Raw genomic sequence first — 19,841 nt, 5'->3', positions numbered from 1 at the left:
TACCTGTTTTTGGAAAAATTTGTCTACGAGAATAGTAATTGCTTGTTCAAGGACCAAGTGTGCTTGAAGGAGTGTGTGAGTTAAAGCAGGCAGAAAGAAGATCAAGATCTGAGGAGCAGCCTGGAACTGAGGAGATGAATCACCTGGGACAGTCAGGTGATGGATTTGCAGAACTGACAGGACCAAAGGAAACTCCTAAAAACTTCAGACGTTGACTAACGGTTTGAGAAGCATATCTAAGCCGTGCTGTATCCCTTTGCTCTCTGCCACTCGCTGGGGGGGCAGCCCGGCTCTGAGTTGTGACTAAAGCAAACCCAGCGGTACCCGCATCTATTTAAATGTCTCCTGGAACAACAGCAATCGCTGGGGCTTATCCGTAGGACCTCACCGCCCACTGCCCCCCCCTGCACCTTGTGCCGTGGGTTCCCCACGCTGCTGCTGCTCCCTCCTGGTGGGCCGGGGGCGCGGACAGAAAGAGCCACCCAACTGTAAAGCTGCCAGATGCAAAGGATTTAGCCGCTCGAGCCACGCGGGTGCTTTTGAGTCCGGAGGCAACGGGTAATAGTGGCCGGGCTGCGAGTGGGCAGAGGGCAGAGCGCAGGGCACCCCGCCGCCGCAGCGAGCGTTCCCGGCGGCCGGTGGCGCCAACTGGGCCGAGATCCCGCCCAGTGCTCGCCCGGCCAGTGCTCAGCACGGGGCTGGTGGGGACCTGCTGCCACCTGGCGACCAAGAAGGGGGTACTGCAGCCAAGCTATCTAACAGAAGCTGCAAAGTTTATTGTAGCAATGGAGTCAATAACAACAAATGCTGAGAAAGAAAAACAGCTGAGCAGGTTTTCCTGAATTATGGTGACTGAATTTCATCCAGAAAGGAGGAAGCAAAAAAGCCATTTAGCAGGCCCTTGGTATCACCAGATACTCTTACAGAATGTGGCGTTCCCCCTTGGCTAGCACTAGCTAGGATAAATACTGGTAGCGATTGTTGGCTGTTTCTGTCGCCTAAAGTCTGCTCTGAGGACTAAGTGAGACATTCCTCCTCTGTGAATATCATTAACGGTATCTGGCTTTGCTTTGGTTGTTTCCGTGTTTTTTAAAAACTGTACTTGTGTATGTGAAAAGGGAAAGACATGATGCTTACTTTTTAGATTAATTGCCATGGCTGAAGTGGAAGAGTCCAGAAAAATGTAAGCTGGCTGAGGAAATGGGTCGACCTCAAAGCTGTGTCTATCTCCAAACAAGAGAAATCCTGTTTCTCCTGATGAGGAAGGATCATTGTTAAATAGCCATCACATTACCACATCACCAACATATAATGCCTAATGTTATGTGTTTGTATATGTAACAAAATCATACGTGCATTTATTTCTCGCTTGAGAATGCGGTCTGTGGAGGGTTTCTCTGCGCTGTAGTTCAGAGACCTGTAACTTAGGCTTAATTTAGACCTGAATACACCACCTAGAAATGAATCCAGTTTTGATGCAAAAGCAAAGGGGACAGACATTCTACTTCTTTTAGAAGTTGTTCCAGTGGCTAACTGCCTTCACTGAGACCTCAGTTTCACTTTTTTTAAAATGTGAATGGTTTTAGTGTTAAGCAATAGGTTCTTCACATGTCTTTTGCATAAATGTCAGTTCCTGTTAAAATCAATTTATAAAATACGACACCAACTAACTTTCAGACAAACTACAAAGACGCTGATTTGAAACTCTTACATTGTACAACCTGTTTGCCCAAGCTCAACTTTTCTGCCTCTTCTCTGTGTTACATACCGTTTTCCAAGAACTTAAGATTCTGAGAACTGAACTAAGCATAATATTCCAGCATCTGTCTCATTAACGACATGAAATCATGTCTCCATTGCTGTTCATTACTATACCATACCTAGATTCAAGGATGAAGTCACTCCCGTTCGTTATGACATCACACCAACCTCTCCACCATTACACCTAAAGCCTCCTCAGCCAGCGCTTACCACAGATACAGTTCCCACATACGAGACATGGGCTCCACTTCATCATCCTAATGGGGTTTTGGAGTGCTGCAGTAACGCACTTTTTATTTGAATAGGCTTTACCCGACTGCTCAACTTGAACGTTCATCACTCTCAAACATCTCACAACTTGCAGGTTTGTAGCTGTTGCATTCGCTTTCATATAATCAGAACTACTGAATAACGCGTGACATCGAATTTACGTAATTTCCTTATAAACGCTGAAGTTTCATGAACCATTTTGTAGACCTGCTAGCTGTTACTCCAATAAACCCTCATTACTACTTAGTGTTACAAAGCGCTAGCCTTTCTCATGAGAAAAGTTTAGGTACTGTGTGGACAGTACCTTGGAGGTGGGGAATAGACGTGACACTTTGCTATCCTTACCAATTACCATTCTTCTGAGAGTACTAAATTTCTCTGGGAGGAATGTATTTTCCATAAGGGAATTTTCATTCCTATTAGCTACATTCCCAGCCTTAGTTTTCAGTTTCAGACCGAACTAATCTGAACTCATTTAAAAAAAAAAGATAAAAATGCAGAGCCATCTTTAAGAACTCTACCTAGAAGTAAGCAGCTTTCATTATTTCTTTGAGTAACTTCTGCAAATCTCCATTGCCTAGAGTTCAACAGGCAGCAGCCCTTCCTCTAGACTATGAAAGGTGGGGATCGCAGATGCAGCACTGCCTTAGCAAATGGAGGCATCCACATAAAATAACAAAACTGGTTTATCAAGTTATAAATAAAAAACGTAGTCCTTAACATAAGACATCAGTAGATCTGCATAGCAAACTTGGCTTTCTACCAGGAGTATGGTCTAAGCACTTCCTGAAACAGGAACAGCAGCAGCGTATTTACTTAGGACTTACCAAGGAAACTGACACACTTGGAACGGGTATGGACAAACAGCTGCTCTTCTTTACTGTTCTCCTGGTAAGAAGCGGTATGAATGATTTTCTATAGTCTTACACTTAGCCAATCAAAATTCTCCTTAATAACCTTGCCCCATGACCCAGATACTTGAGGTTTTCCTGACCAAGAACAAGGTATAAAGATAACGGGAAAACCATGACTTTAATTGGTAACCCGGTTAACATCTAAGGATGCGTTTTGATTATGGAATAATTACTTTAACGTTATGAAGATAGTAAGAGCACAAGCTATGAAAACTTGCAACAATTTGAGCCATCTTGCCCGCTACGGAGTAAGCAAGAACTGGGAAAATGAAAAGCAAATTTTCTCTAACAAGCTCAAGTCTTTCTGGCTGAAATTATATATTAGTAATTTACGTTAAGAAAGAAATTCTAACAAAGAGCACAAGAAAAGTTGATGAGTCTTTCCTGCCTGTTAACCCCAGAGAAAAAACACCGTTAATGAATGTAAAGGAACACCTATGAAGGGACAGTTGAAACAGATGGAAGCCAGTAAGTTTTCACACAACCATGACAGAAAGCATAGTTCCCATTGTCATACCTAGCTGCTGAAGCCAAGAGCGTGGACAGAATAGGGGCAGCACTCTTGGTGAAAGATCATCAATATTCCCTGACGGCAGCGAACGTTAACAAGTTTTAAAATCGATTTAAGTACCATTTTGCAGGGCTCAAAACCACCTCATTATTACTGTGGCATGAATACCAAGCTGAGAAACAGAAAAGCTTTGAAGCACGACGCTAGGATATAGGAGGGTTTCTTACACCTCTCACAGATGCTGACCATCAACAGGCCAAACTACATGAACCTGGAATGACAATTCTCAAGTGAAACAACTGCAATAGGTGCATCTGACTGCAATCCAATTAATTCAAGAAACAGTACCCACCCATATGAAGAAATGGGTAGTTTCTCAAAATGCTGTTTGCTGTCAAGAGTTATCCAGCCAACACCGATGCATGCACACACAACACAGTGCAAATCAGATGTACTAAGCTACCCTTTGAATTGAGGGCACCTCAGGGATTGTTTACTAATAGTTAAGACAAAGGATAATTAGAAACGCTCTATGAACAGAAAGATCCCAGTCTTGAAGGCACAGTATCTCTATCACAGACACGCCCAACCATGGGCAGGGTTGGGGGAATTTAGAAAAAAAGAAAAAGGGGAAAAAAAAAAAAAAAAAAAGAGAGAGAGACACACACACAAGTAAAAAGACTGGTAGGATTCAGCGTAAAGCAAAAAGAAATCCCACTAAACCATGAACACGTAAGCCTAGTGCCGCAGAAAAGTAACTTACAAGAATATCCTTTTACACAAAACCTCAACGGGTGTAGACATTTTCTTTTCACCGATAACGTTCCTATTTCTGCCTCTTTGTTGCTGCTTTCAGTCCCTGCCAGGGGAGGGAGCCCAGGTTAAAATACATCAGTACATAGCCCAAGGACTCCAAGTCATCTCCGTGAGATTGCTCTACAACAGTATAAAAAAGTGGACTCATTAGGAGTACTGGAAAAACAAAAGACTGTGCAACAAGACTGTCATAAAAAACCTTTGAAAAACAAGGGATAGCTGAGTTACTATGCCCACGATAAACAGTACAAGAAAAAGCCTATCACCCTTGCAATTATTAAAAAAAAAGGTGCTAATTCCTGAGAATTACAGTCGGACCAATTCCCACCCAATCAAGAGATAAGAGGCCAAGCACACTGCGCTGTTAAGTGCCATAAATAAGGATCATACTCTATGCCTCATTAAAGCAACATCTACTTGTGCTAAAATTAAGTGCATCGACACTTTTAATTAAAGTTTTTATTTATTGCTTTCTCCAGCTCGCTGATTCCAAGATGCGTGTTGATGGATGCATAACAGGCGGCTCCTGTTAAGTTTTTATTTTCACGATATGGGATATGTTGGTGAGTTTGAGAGTCTCGCTACTTCTTTGCTAACCCAGAGTCTATTATGTAGACAAGATTGCCTTTCTTCCCAAGGCCCATTAAGAAGTTGTCTGGCTTCACATCTCAGTGGATGAAGTTCTCAGAGTGAACGTATTCAATTCAACTAATCTAGATAAAGAGGAAAAAAAAAACAACAACCATAAATCATTCGAGAGAGACTAGGCATACACTTTTTTCCGTATAAAAACACGAGCAACATTGTCTTAACGATAAAAGAGGTAATGAAACTTTTTATTGCAAAATGTAAGGGCATTAAAGAGAACATAATTCGACAGACAACACATAAACCTCTCCAGCTCTTTCCCCGTGTCTATTTTACATTTGTTTCCAAAAACTTTCTCGGGCGAATTTCTTTTGTCTTTGAGCAGTGCAACAGACGGTTTGCAAACAGCGCAAGTCTGCTTTTTAGAAATCAATTAAAACTTTGTAATCACTTTAGATGGGGCACTTTGTATTTAAGAGAAACAAAACCAATGTTGAGTCTTTTCTTTCATGATAACAGGCCTATTCACCTCTAAATTACAGAAACAACATATTTGGTTCTGATCTCTCAAGGAATCTGAATATTCCAACATACTGCACCGTCAAGATCAACAAAGCAGGTTCCTACCATTTGGTCAGCGAGTAATAGGACTGTCTCGAGACTAAATTTCCTTGAACAAAAACCGAAGAGATCTTCAAGACTCGGTCCAAACGGCTCCATCACCATTCCATTGTAGTCCCCTTCAGCTCCACACCACTTAATTGTGGGAACGCACACTAGAGAAAAAGAAACAGTTTATCCAGTATAACAATTTGATTTATATACAAATCTTCAAGGCTCCTAAGATGAATTCTAAGAGGGTCACGACTGTGACTGTTTGTACTCACAGTGAAGCTCAATATTTGATGCAACCGTCAGCCAAGAAAAAGGTGAAAAACTCACCATCGCTGAACATTTCATCATCTGTAAGCTGCCCACCCTTAGCATAAAGGACTCCAAATTTAAAATTCACAGGTCCCTGAGAAATAAAACCAAATGGTACAGGATAAACAGACAATCAAACAAAAGACCTAAAACAATGTTTCCTTTAAGGACTTTTTTATACATCTTTTGTATACGCCCTACACACGGGAATATACACTTCATACCAGCTCTATTGCATGCTCAAGTAGCAGATACCTAATAATTTACTTTTGATCACAGATTATGAATTTTACGATAGCACTAAGTTGCTCATCTATTAATAGGATATATTATGCCGGTGCTTTAAATGATTTTCCATCTCATATTTGCACAGAAATACCACATTTTTTTACTGCAATAAGCAATCGATACTGAAGTTGTTATAAGTCACTAAGTAAGTGCTAGGAGTGAAAAGTTTACATTTACCTCTTGCTCTTCAAGAGCAAATAAATCCTGTAAACAAATCAATATCTTTAGCACACTGGTACTGAAGACAGCACAAAAACCCCTGGAACATACTCGTATATTTGTTTAATTTCAAAGTAGCCAGTTCAACCCATAAAGACAGCTTATTTTGTAACTGTAACCCTACTCCTCATTACTATCCTGCTACCGAAAGGAACAAACCACTAGCATTTACACCTAACGACTTATTTTTCCAGAAAAGAATAAAAAGCCACAACCAAACCAAAAAAAAGAAGTCGCCTCCTACCTTCTGTATCTCAGGATGAAAAATTTCCCTCGGGCTCTTCCCAAATTTGTCAAGACTCACAGCACTGAAATGCAAACGAAATACTGCTTTATAGGAGAGCAAATATACATTTCAACATTAAACTGCTAACTGGCTGTAGTTAGAACTGATTTCAAAAATAATTGTTCAAAGAGCCTTGCTGACGTGGAATTTTTTGTGGAAGAGCCATTTATTTCCCACAATACTAACCTCTAAGACTTCCTAAACTTCTTTTGGATTTTAAAAACAGAAATAAACCTGATCTCCGTGCAGGGTCCTAGTTAAGTGTACTGCATTTACTTGTAAAGCACAGAATTTTATTCCATCATCCTTCACTTTGGCTTTATACATAATCCTTGTGGGCATTTTAGGAAGACTCAATAACCTATTCTATTTCATAAGCTTCTCTTCTATCTCTTTTAAAATAATTCTGGCATGTCAAATGAAAAACGAGTTGTTCAGCATCAAGTTCACACCCCAAAGATCCACAAGCAAGATCAACTGCCTCAGTCAACAGAAATACCTAATTTATAGCATTTCTTCCTAACTCATGTTTCTACATGACTATTATTTTTGCCCATTTTTTCCCTAGCATGAATTTCTGGAGCTGCGCAGCATGCCACGGAGTGCCAAATGCAGTCTGTCTGAGGCACACTGAGCTGACACGGAGGTCACATCTGATGCACCTTTCCATCATTGCTTATGCTAGGTCACCATGCGGACAGGAGTTCCCATAGTTCCCTTTGAAATTAAAATGCTAGACTTAATTTACAAAAAAGCAGGTTTATCGTGTAACTGAAGTTCTTTGAGATAGTCGGTACCTAGACTCACGCTGGCTGTGAACAGGGTGAAATGGCAAAGGGCTACCAACCAGGCCCAAGGGAAGGCTCAAGGGCTGTAAAAGCTAAAGAATAGTCAGGGAAGGGATTTTAGTCCGAGCCCAAGCAGGCAAAAGGAGATGACATTAGTCCTGCTGCCTGCAGGTGTGTGGGAAAATCACCCTGAGGGGCGGGAATTCGACAAAATTGCGTCCTAACAGAAGCGTAGTATTACGGAAAGCTTTTTTAGGGTAAAATACAGCTATGGCCTTCAGGATGGTTGGCATGCACAGAATCCGTATCACCACAGTGCCCTAAGCAACACCTCCTGGCAGCTCAGCGCACGCGGATAGTGGTGACGGAGGACGGTGCGGAGTGGAGACACCACGGCCAGGCCGTCGTGCTCCCTGCAGGAAAGGGAACCAGGTGGCACCACACAGCCGATAAGCTGCACACCAGCTGGCACACGAAGAATCCAGGAGATGTCTGTGGCTGAGCCAACCGTTATGGTGAAATTACTTTCCTCAGCTGAAATAATCCCATTGTAATACTAACGCACACCTCCACCTCAAAGCTGCCTGCCTCCAAGGTACTACTACACCTCGCTGGGCACACACCACCAGTTAGTAACAACAATATGCATGACCAAAGTCACTCAAGCTCCGCCTAGATGTGATGGAAATGGACCGGTCCTGAACTGAAACGAGTCCAAAGGGGGGGGGGGCGGGGGGATTGTCTAAACTCCTCGGTTACCCAACTCTGATTCAGTGTTCACAAAGCTAGGTCAAGCTGACTCACTCTCTACAGTTGTTATGCAGGGACTTCTCACCAAGGTAGTCAGCCTTGGGGAGGATGAGAAACAAAGAACAGGCAGTGAAAACAATGCCATTACCTAAGTTATGCAGAAAGAAACCTTCAAGTGAGGAAAGTTCTGGCTACGAGAGGAAACGGGATGATAAAGTGTTGCAATCCACTGACATCAACAGAAAATTAGTTGAAAATAAGACAAAGATAATTGCCTTATTCTTAGCGGGAGATCACAACCTCCAACTCAAACAGCCCCACCAAAGGAGGGCAAAACCCTGCCTGAGGAGCATGCGTAGTTAGCAGAGAACTTCAGCAGTGCTATCTGGGGATACGTACTAATTTGTATTAGAAGCCAGAAACTTGTAACTAATCCTGTGTATGAAAATGAATATGCAATGTACTATGAAGTATAAGAAGTGGACAGATGAAGGGAGAAATTAGGGAAGACTCCATCAGAACTTCTGGGATCCGTCGATGGGCTGAACCTGTCTTCTCCCCCGTAGGGACACCTATCGGGTAAGAGCTCTGTTTTATGCATGCTAAATAACTAACTCATGCTAGCTGTTATTAGCGATTAGAATTCAGTTGTATGTAGTTGTATGTAATTCAAAGCTTGGTTTTGCAGACAGGCCCTATCACTGGCAATCACAAACCTTAAATTGTCACGATTTCCTATTAATAAGGAGTGTTATTCCGTGAACTGTTGGTGCGAGTCCTTTGTGGGCGCTGGCAGTTGCCGGCAGCGGGTAACACATTCAAACAAAGCGGGAAGACCCGCTGAGGGGTCCCCCTAATGCTGCTAGTGTGCCACCCCGAACAAGTCAGTCGATTTGCCCTTCGATCCAGTGGGACTTTTCAGTGAAGGGTCTGACAGACTGGTCGGGAACAAGGGTCTCAGCTTTCCTGGGGCACTAACAGACAGATCAAACACCTTGGGTTGAGAGGATTGCATACTGCTGCTCCCCCCCCCCCCCCCCCCCCTTCACGTGACAACGTGGCACACACCTTGGGAGAAGCAGGGAACGAGGTCTGAAAGAAGCCTGCACTTTCCTCGGTAGAGTAGTGGAGCATCAAAGGATGGAACACACGAGGGCACTTCAGCAAAGGAGTTACGAGTCTAGTTAACAGAAGACAGTTCCTCCACCCTGGGATGCCTGACCAAAAATGTATATGTGGGTGAGAGTGGAGGGAGAGGCTGCGTTAAGGCGGATGCCTAGGAAGAGGTATTTCAGCACTGGTGGGCAGACACAGAAGATCAGGTGCTCACGCAGGTACAACATGCAGTACTGACAACTGGGAACACTACTCAAGCCAGTACTGTAGGAGCTAGAAGACAACACTTAGCTCATCTTGATGAAAGAGATCTGAAGTGTTTCCCACTCACCATCTTGCCACTCCAACCAAGCCACAGCTCAGGAAATCAGAATTAAGACGCAAGGCTCAATGGACCTGCTAGCCCCTCTGGCAAATTCAGTGGTCTGGGACCTCTCACGCATCTTGTACAGGTGTTGGAAAATCCAGATCTGATGGTACTGACTTCACATCCCAACGCACGCACTGTTCCCAGAACTCTCCTCTCACATCAGGACTGGCAGTGTTATCCCACGTACCAGCTGCAAGCAAGCAAGAGGCATTTGCTCATACTCTACAGTGACCAAAGGTTCTGAAGACACGCAGACTGCAAAGTCAGGACAGCATTACTGTTTGACTGCAACACTACCAGAATCGTTCCCAGTTTGTACTGAAGTACAACAGTAAGTCGCAACATGTAAAAAAATGCAGAGGAGAGGTTTATGTAGCCAAGGACCACTTACTCCAACTTGTAACTGATCCATCAACTGAAATCTATGAATCAGGTATCCATTAACACACACAAAGCAAACGTAGGAAGACGCAAGTTTAGGCTTAAAGGTCAAGTCAGCGGAGCCTTCCCTGGAGAGAGGCTCTTTCCTCTAACCAGCTCGTCCCACTGTCGGCCTCCTAGGATTTAAAGATGCAACCAAAGTCAAGTTTTGCCAGACCAGCTGCTTGATTTCTAGTAGGAAAAGCCCGTTCACTCAGCAGCTTTGCTCCTGAAATGCATCGATGAGTCCTTGTCCCAATTTCAGAGGGACCGGGCAAAGACTTGCCTCGCAAAAGTACCGAGTATAATATATATGCACACACACACAGAGGAGCTTGTCTGATCTGCCAGTGTAATACATTTGTGTCCTATAAACTCTTCAAGAGTTTGTGGTGTTTAAAACGCTGTGAATTCAGCCGTCCCTTGTTCCCATGAATATCGTAGCAGGCATACGGTGATGGAAAGGCTGTGAGAGCATCTGTCCAAGAATGGCAGAATAGCATCTTACCGTGTCCGTCGGCTTCTGGAGTCACACGATTGGCAGCTTTATCCAAGCATTGTTTAAACGGCTTGTGCTCTACGTCCTGCTGCTGTTTTCCTGTTACATCCGTGGCATCGACGCTCAAATCTGAAAGCAGCGAGCAAGGAAAGCGGTCTATGAACACACAAGTGTTATGGCCTGTGACAAGCCGAGGAAATGAAAAGACAGAATCTTTCAGCCAGCAGGGTAAGAACGTGCCAAACTGGGAGAGCGTGTACGGCTAGGGTCAAGTGACCGACGGAGTAAAACGCAAGGTGCCGCACGCTAAATGGCCCTCCCAGGTACAGGGTTTGGTTTGGTGTCCCAGAAGGACCGTTTCCAACTTCCAAGAAAGCGTTACCCTGAAAGGTAGACGCGCTTAAGGCAAAAAGCCAAAAGCAAACCCCTCAAAGCCCAGAACCATGTTCAGGAACACAGGAGTTAAGCCTAAAATTGGTTGAAAGCTGCCTCCTACCTCTTCCCCCGCCACCTCTCCCCCTTCAACATCAGCACATTTCCTTGTGATCCCTTTTCACAAAAAGATTGAGGCCTGTGGTATCAGCTCGGTACCGAAGCACCACGATGCGCTTGCTGGCTACATGCTCTCTTAGAAGGCTGACAGCTTCTCCACACACAACAGCCGAGGATTCCAGCCTCTCTGGCCTTCCCACGCCCTGTGAAATGTGAGGAAGGCAAAGACCGATAACATCTCGGGGGGGTCAGGAGGAAGTCAAGATGCACTACATTTAGAGCCCAACGCATTACCCAAAGGAATTACCACAACTGAACAAGAGGCAGGAAAGATCGCTAGACAGGCGGATAACATGCACGGCAGTAACATACCTGAAGGACTTCCAGTCACTTCATCCCGCAATTTCTTTTTTAATTTAGTTAAAGGGTAATCAGATTCTTAACGCTCATTCTGCTTTTGTAACTTCTGGAGAAAGGCTAACATGTGGCAGTGGCATTACAGGACAAAGCAGGTACTGGAAACAGGTGCTGGCTCGACGCCACGTTTTAAAACTTTACACGACAAAGCAAGACAACCCAATTTGCTGCATCTTAGCCCAAGCCCCTCAGTACAATGGTTCACCAGAAGCCTCTCAGTACTTTTCTTTTGCATGTTGGGAATACCTTACTCAATGTGATAATACAGTATGGAGAAAAAAACAAAGTTTACATCACTTTGGGCAAAGATTCCTATATCCATTTTAAAATGCAGGATTTTGCACAGAAATAAACCAGGTCTAAGCTCCTGCCCAAATCTTGCCAAAGTGCTTGGGGGTCTTTTACAGCCTCAAGCTTTCACCATTCACCTCAAATCTCAAAAGAAAGCAAGCATCCTGATCGGCACAGAGCCCAGCTGCAGATTCAGCGCTCGAAAGAAAACTGCCAACCACCTGCAGCAGCTTATACTTTCTTAGAGAAAAAAAATCTTCCACTACCACCAGCATTGCTTCACCTTAGCTCGTGACCTACCACAGCAGTGTATGATAAGACATCAGGCAACAGAGCTGCACCTATGAATTCATACTGTCCAGCACAGCGTTTTAACTGTGCCGCTGACTAATCAAGCGGGTCTTAACTGGTCTGTGGTTCCATTTCACCATCTAGGTTTCAAGGTCACTTTGGGACTCCTGCTACAGTGTAGAAATAGATGTTATTTCTCTTGCAAAAACACAAAGAAATTGTCCAACGAGAACATTCAGAGGCACAGCAAACCCAAAACACTGGATCAGGGGCTGCTTTCCCCCAGCCATTGACACAGAGCCCTTGTAATTGTCATATTGCACACACACTGCTGAATTACTGCAGCTAGATACTGGGTGTATCCTTTATTACGATTTCCAGGAAAATACTAATTTAGAACCAGTGTCAAATTCTAGGCTTACAGGACAGCCTTTCTGACAGCCAAATTCAAATGCCTACACTCAAGCAAAGCTGGTGGCTGGGGGGGGGTGGGGTGGGGTGGGGTGTGTTTAATCTGCTTCACACTGAATGTGTAAGATGTGCTGCCAGATGCAGAGAGATCAGGAAGGAAGCAGAGAGGAAGAATCCCTCTCAAAAGGGCAAGGAGATGCTACAAGAGCTCCAGGCGAAGGAGACAAAGCTGCAGAATCAGGTGGTCTCATTTCCTTCACCAAAACACAACCCCAGGTTTAGAAAAACAATGACCTTGAACCACAAGAAGCACCACACCTGAGTTATTCTCCATAACAGTATAAATCAATTTGCAAACTCTCAGCAGCAGTATGACTTTCTTTTCAGGCGAATACATTTTCTGCGGGGTCACAAACTTTCAACATCCACGTAGTCTGGTGTTGGAACAAACACGCCCAGTTCCTGAGGACTCCTCTGCCGCACCACCTGAAGGTTTTCCTTCGGTTGTTTCCAAGAACCATCTGCAGTATGAAACTCTTTCAACATCGCTTCAATATGGCTCTTCAACGGCTTCAGAATGCACTTATGCATGGCCTTCTCCAGGACAACACCTGCAACGGGAAAACACAAGTTGAGCCGTCTTCCTCCTCTAGAGCAGAGCCAGCAGTAACATAACCACTCCCAAGAGACACTGCAGAGCAAGACCTACTTGCTAAGGCTCAGTTATTATAGAAGCTGAGTCTCCAGATGTTTGTCAACAAGAAAATAAAAGGCAGAACAGAATCTGTATTCCATTTTCATTTCTGACAACGTGGGAAGTACAAAAAAACCCACAAAGGCAGGCTACAGATTGTCACAACAACAACAACAAACAAAAAAAGAAAAAAAAAAACCAAAACAAAGCAGCAAGCAGGCAGCAGCTCCAGTTAGTTGGCCAGAAGTGCCCCAGTTTTATTTTACTTTGAGCTTAGACTTTAATTCTGAAACTTGAAGCATAACACAGTCAGAACCCTAACTTTTGTCTGCTTTGGCATCTTTTTTTGCATGGTTTCCATCAGAAACTATAACTCACCCAAGGTCTCGTAAAACTTGGCTCACCTTTAAGATCTTTATGATGCTGGACAGATTACGGGCACTAAACTATAAGTGAAAACCAAGCTGTGTTTATCCAGCTTCAGATTTCATCATGCAAGCTTATATACAGCTCTGTCATCAAGTCTGAAGTTCTTTGTTTGGCAGTAGTGTGCACATGGCACAGTAACCTCTCAGTTGTTTTTCTTTTATTCTTGTTTTACTCGAGGTTTTCTTTAACAGTCAGTCTCCATTTCCAAGGTACAGAACACATCAACAGAGAAAGCTCTTTGGTAAATCCTTCCTTTGAAAACCTTTATAAGTGAATTTCCTCTTCCACTCAGCCTCCCTACGACAACATAGCTTACATTAATAATTAGCTTATATCCATTATTTGTACTGCAGCGAACCGCCACAAGCACAATAGAACCCAAGGACCCTTCAGCCTGGCCACAGCACAAACACCCTGGCGATGGGGCAGGACCAGAGCCCAGACTAGGCAGATGTATTAGGGGAGCACAGGGACCGAGAGGAGAAAGAGGAGAGGCCGTGTCACTACTAGATCACACATTTGTACAGGCTAACAGTGGACATCCCTGCTGCTAGTGGCAACTCAAAGTTTCGTTAAACCTCATGCCCTTTCCAGGTTCTTTCCCTGTTCGTACATGTTTCTCCTAGATCAGTCTCTTTTTTTTCTCCCCCCGGCCTGCCCTTTTTGGGGGTGTTTTTTTAGAGACGTTTCAGGCTCTTCCTAAGGCTTGGGATTTACACACACACACGCTCCCCTCCAAATAAACATTACCTACTACTTTTGTTTTCTTGCTTTTGCTTTATGTTTTCATTTATTTTATCCCTGTGTTCCACCAATTTTCCTTTTGTGCCTTCAGACTGCTCTTTCTCATACAAACACGCCCTTCACACACTCCTCACCTTACGGTGTCTTTGCTTCACATGTAGCATTTATTCTGTACTTGTCTGGCACACAATTCCCAGATGTCCAACCCTACTGAGGGCTCCCATCTCCCCTGTCCCAATTCTGCTGGGGCTTTGGTAGCTTCTCTTGCTATTTTCCCCTTCCGAGATCCTGACGGAGGTGGCAAAGCCATGTCTCCTTCATTCCCAGACGCTTCAAACACATCTAGGTGCTCTCTCATGGAGCCTGCAAAAAGGTGGAAAGAGTGAATGTGAGGAGCAGCGCTTGCCCTCTGATCTTCTATTTGTCTATAGCCACCAGTAAAGGCATAACCAGTCTGACACATGGTCTTGATGGCCTCACACAGCATGAAGGGCAGATCTAGCTTCCCACCAGACCAGAGCCACCAACTATACATAACAAGTGGCAACATTTCAAATGACTGATCTTGGTAGAACCACACAATCACCATTGACAGCACTACCAAACCCAGCCAGGAAAGCAGAAGCTTCACCCTTCTGCACAGTGATAGAAACTGCCTCTCCCTGCTATCAGAGCCATCCTCAGGGCTCACAGGGCAGAAATATTTTTCCACCAAGAAAAATGCACAAATCTCACCCATTGGTATGTTAGCTAGCGGAATTTCTAGAGCAGGAGTCCTCAAACTACGGCCCGCAGGCCAGATACAGCCCCCCAGGGTCCTCAGTCCGGCCCCCGGTATTTGCAGAAACATCCCCCCCCGCCCCCGCCAGGGGTTGGGGGGGAACCAAGCAGCCGCAGAATCTGCCTGCCACTTCATCTGCACGCCAACCCCCTGTTTAAAAAAGTTTCAGGACCCCTGTTCTAGAGGGTACACATAGTTCCTTGATAGCTTCACTGATTTTTATTTTATTTTCTTTTTTTTACAGTTCAGCTTGCTTCCTTTATTTATACTGCCTGTTCAGTTTTTTTAAAGAGTGAAAACGTGAAGGCTTTTGTAACTTCTGGAGAAAGGCTAACATGTGGCAGTGGCACTACAGTCAGAATTCAAGTACCACAACCACGGCAAAGCTGTGCCTTGCCAAGTGACTTCCAAAGCAGGCTCTCGAGCCTGTCAACAAGACAGTCAAGTCTGGAGTCCCAAGGGAACTCTGTGCCAGCTCTGGCAGTGCGACTGAGCTCTCTGACCAAGTACACTGCCGTACAGAAATGTAAGGGGGTTGAAACCTCAGGTTCATTTACAAACTAGAAAAATAACGCTACCTGACTGGACGCGCTGGTTCAAGCGCCCAGCAGGCCCGGCTGCGTAACCACGAGGCACCAGCAATTCCTCGCGCTTGCCCTTTGTAATACTTTGTACAGAAAGACAGCAGCCCCGCTTGCCCTTTGTAATACTTTGTACAGAAAGACAGCAGCCGCGGGGGCGGGGGGGAATTTCCGCCGCCGGCTTTCTTTTTCGTCGTGCCCGCTCGCAGGGGCTGAAGAGGCTCCTGAGCCGCGCCCCTGCGCCAGCGTTACCGCAGGCCCCAAGGCAGCCCCTGCGGCCCCAGCCCGCTGCCACGGCCCCGGCCGGCGGCTGGGGGAAAGACAAAGCCCCGCGCAGAGCTGCGGCGGCTGCCCGGGCACCCGGAGGCGGCGGGGGGGCGGCAGGGCGCCGCGGGCCGACCCCCCTCCCGGGCCCCGCCGCCGCTCCTCGCCTCCTCGCTGAGGCAGCGGCGCAGCTCCGAGTAAAAAAAAGGCAGCACCGTGAGCAGCCCGCGGAGCACCGCCACTGCCGGGGAGACGAGAACCGCCGGCAGCCCCGCCGCGCCCGGGCCGTCCTCCCGCCTCAGCCCGCCCGCCGCCGGCACCAGGCGCTCCCTGCCGCGGCCGAGCGCCGGCCCGCCACGTCCCCCCCGGCCGGCCGCTGCCCGACGGGGAGGCCCGGGCCCGCCCGCTCACCCAGCGCGCCGCCGCACGGCCCGGCCCGAAAGCCTTCCAGGCTCCCGGGGAAGCCCCGCACCGCCGCAGCCGCACCGGGGCGCCGCGTGGCCGGAAATTAAACCCGCCTGCCGGGGCCGGGCCGGGCCCGCCGCCGGCCACGGGCATGCCCACGGTCCCGGGGGGGGTTGCCCCTGTGGGCCCTGCCGCCCTCCCCCCCCCGCTATAGCCCCTGTCTTGCCCCTCCAGCCCCCTGCCCCTCCCGGCCCCCCTCTGCCCACACCCGCACCCCCATCCCTCCCCAAAACTGTGCCTGCCCGGAGAGCCCCCCCCGCTCACTCCGTGCGCCCCCCCCCCGTGTCCCCCGCCCCCCTGCCTCCTCCGACCACCTGCCCCCCCCGCGCCCCCGTGCACCCCCGCCCCCCTGCCCCCTCAGCCTTTACAGCCCCGGTTTGCTCCCTCATAGCCCCTATAGCCCCTCCTAACCCCTATAGCCCCCATCCTGTCCCCCCCGCCCCCTCACCACTTGCCTGCTCCAGGGGGGTGGGGCAGCCCCCCCGGGCTGTTTGCTGCTGGGGAGGCACCGGGGGGGGGGATCGCTCGCACGCCCCCCCCCGCCCCCCCCGCCCGGGACAGCGGTGCCGGGGGGGGGCTTGGGGTGTGTGAGAAACTATGGACTAGGGTATTGTTTATTAAGATTTATGTTAAGCCCAATGTAAAGGTCAGACAGTGTGAGAAACTATGCACTAGGGTATTGTTTATAAAGATTTATGTTAGGCCCAATGTAAAGGTCAGACAGCAAAAGATATAAACAGCCACAAGATACCGCTTGTGCAAGATAAGATAACCACCAGATGTCCAGGAACCGACAGAAACAGGACAAACTACCCCATATAAGGACATATGAGTGAGGGGTCAAGTATGGGACAAAGGAGGAAGACTTCTTACTTCGGCCTCAACGACCACCAGAAGGCAGAAAACGACCCCCTAACAACAACTGAAGCATGCGCAGAGTACCTCCACTACCTCATGAACACGGGAGTAAAGATGTATAAAAAGGGACTGTTTGAACTGCTCAGGACGGCAGTTGGCGGAGCGTAGACTCCCCTGTCGTCCAGCGCTGGTTTTGCTCATATTCTACTTGCTATAATTAATAAAATTTTAATTGGATTATGATCCGTTGTGGTCTCAATTTATAACAGGGTGTGTGTGTCAGTGCCGCCCCCGGCCCCCTTACCGTGTCCGCCGTCCTGGGCCCCCCCTTACCTGGGGAGGGGGCTCGACCTGGGCCCTCTGTGGACCCACCAGCAGGAACTGGGAGTATAGAGGAACGGGCTGGGGGCACAGCTGCCCTATGGCCCCCCCAGCCCCATGGCCCCCCCATGGGCTCCCCCACGAGGCCCCTGTGCCTCCCATCCACCCCAGATGCCCCCCAAGCCCCCCAGAGGACCTTGTGCCCTCCAACCAGCCCCCCAGCCGCTGCCAAGGCCCCTGCATAGTCACTGCACCCCCCAGCTCACCTAAAGGACCTAAGTCCCTTCCCAGCAACACTACTGCCCCCCCAGAGGCCCCTGTACCCCCCACCTGCCCGCCAAGTCCCTCCAGAGGCCCTTATGCCCCCCCAGGCCCTCAAATAGCCTTATGGCCCCCCCAGAGGCCCCAGAAGCCCCTAGGCCCCCTCACTAAGGCCCCTATGCCTCCCCAGACCCCCATGGGCTCCCCAAAACCCCCAGAGGCTCCTGTGCCCCCCCCCCAGAGCCCCCTATCCCTCCCAAGCCCCCCCAGGCACCTGTGCCGCCCCCCGAGGCCCCTATGCCTTCCTAGGGGCAGGGAAGACTCTATGGCCCCTCCAAGCCTCCCCAGAGGCCCCTGTGCCCCCCCCTCCGGCACCAACGAGCACCACGGGCCCCCCCAGAGGAACTTGTGGCCCACAACCAGGCCCCAGGACACTTCTGTTTGTGGTTCTCACTTTGCCCTGGTAGCCATGTGAAGCACACCACAACAGTTGTGCTACCTACTTTCTGGGGTGAAATGGGGAGAAGCTGACATTTGCACTCGGCCGCAGCCAAAATGCTCCACGGCACCACCCATGCACAGCTCCACCAGAGAAGGTGCCAGGAAGGATTTCTGTTTGTGGTTCTCGCTGTGCCCTGGTAGCCATGTGAAGTTGCCTTCTCACCAGGAATAACCTCTGTGAGGAGCGCGAGCTTCCGCAGAGATAACTCACCAACATCCAGCTGGAAGACAGGTCTTCAAACCGCGTACACCTCTTCCTCACCTTGGAATCGCTCTTGGACCGTAGCAAAGGTCCCGAGTCCTGTGACCAGGACCCCTGCCCAGGAAAACGGCACAAAGGCTGACCACAGGGAAGAGCGAAACTCTATCACGTGCCAAATGCTTTCTCAGACTAGATCTGGGCACGCTTTCGCTCCTGGTTGACCAAGAAGCTGGAATTGCTGCGATTCACAGCTCCACCGACGCTCAATAGCAGAGTCTCACCTGGGTCACCAGAAAATGATCCCGTAAAGGCGGTCACGGTGAAAAACCCTCTCAGACCTGATGTGAAGTTTCAGAAGGCAGGCATTCTTTATGACAGCGCTGGGAGCACGGGGGAGTGTCACCTCTGAGCACGCTCACCAAGTTACTCGAGGGTACACATTACATACAGCAGAGTACTTGCACGCTCATAGGGCATCACACACGCACACTCTACCGACTTGTCTCCTCTTGTGGCCAGAACTTCCCCGCTCAGAGGCTTTTTTGTGCATCACTCCAGAAAATGAAGTTCTTTTCCCCATCTGCTCTTTGTTCTGTGCCCTTCCCAAGGCTGACTCCCCAGATCAGTCATCCCTTTGTTCATCACTTCCAGCAACTTTAGAGAGGTAGCTTAGCTAAACTTTGTGCCTAGATTTCTCTCACATAGAGCCAAACACGATATTAGAGCTTGGAAACTGGGGAGTTTAGACATCTGGTCCCGTTGCTGAGCCAGCAACCTTCCCTGAACAGATTCCTTGGACAGAAAGGTATATACAGTGCTATCTATACAGTGCCATCAAAACCTTCCCCTGCATACCATGGCTGTCCCTAAAATCCTTCCATCGAGCACCCCAGTCATGCCTAAGGGCCTCCCCATTGCCCCCATCCCATTCCCAATTTCTTCCCTCAAGCCACCCCCCACCCCGCACCCCAGCTCATTTCTAAAATCCTCCCCCGTGCCTCTCGGACTGTCCCCCAACTATTTCCCCTGTGCCCCCAACCCCAGCAGTCCATCTCTACAATCCTTCCCCCACCCCCCTCCTTTGCCCCCACAACCTTCCCCCTGTACCCCCATCCCACCCTGAGAACCTTCCTCAACACCCCAACCACCCCCCTCCGTCGGGCCCTGCAGTGATTCCACTTGCCCCCAGCCTGGCCCTAGCATCCTTCCCCTCACTCCCGTCCTGTCCCTAAAGCCCTTCCCCCCAGACCCTCACGGCCATTCCTAGACTCCTTTCCCCCGACCCCACACTTTCTCCCGTCACTCTTTCTCCCCAGCC

The 19,841-nt window shown here is 48.1% G+C and overlaps 1 protein-coding gene and 1 long non-coding RNA gene across 7 annotated transcripts; one reads left to right on the top strand and one right to left on the bottom strand.

Annotated features, from left to right (window-relative positions):
• Positions 1-4,809: 4,809 nt before the first annotated feature.
• On the bottom strand, positions 4,810-16,459 carry LOC129784215 (casein kinase I-like). Of its 6 annotated transcripts, none has more exons than XM_055800734.1 (5): positions 11,017-11,398; positions 6,536-6,599; positions 5,803-5,878; positions 5,488-5,636; positions 4,810-4,985 (listed from the first exon to the last, which is right to left on the bottom strand). In XM_055800734.1, exons 1-5 carry the CDS (start codon positions 11,046-11,048, stop codon positions 4,977-4,979), a joined length of 330 nt encoding a protein of 109 aa, XP_055656709.1. In that variant the 5' UTR covers positions 11,049-11,398; the 3' UTR covers positions 4,810-4,976. The 6 variants fall into 6 exon arrangements, 2 of the variants coding, with proteins under 2 accessions (XP_055656709.1, XP_055656708.1); XM_055800733.1 differs by lacking the exon at positions 4,810-4,985 and adding an exon at positions 5,048-5,275 and having other exon boundaries at positions 11,017-11,451; XR_008746674.1 differs by lacking the exon at positions 4,810-4,985 and adding an exon at positions 10,530-10,676 and having other exon boundaries at positions 5,287-5,636; positions 11,017-11,455.
• Positions 5,647-7,266, top strand: LOC129784216 (uncharacterized). The gene is made up of 2 exons (XR_008746677.1): positions 5,647-5,898; positions 7,146-7,266. It is a non-coding gene; the product is annotated as an uncharacterized LOC129784216 (long non-coding RNA).
• Positions 16,460-19,841: the final 3,382 nt, after the last annotated feature.

This window comes from Falco peregrinus, chromosome 3, assembly GCF_023634155.1.
Source record: "Falco peregrinus isolate bFalPer1 chromosome 3, bFalPer1.pri, whole genome shotgun sequence".
NCBI classification, from domain to species: domain Eukaryota; kingdom Metazoa; phylum Chordata; class Aves; order Falconiformes; family Falconidae; genus Falco; species Falco peregrinus.
Note: the sequence above shows the minus strand (reverse complement) of the source record. Positions and strands in the feature narration are given on the sequence as shown.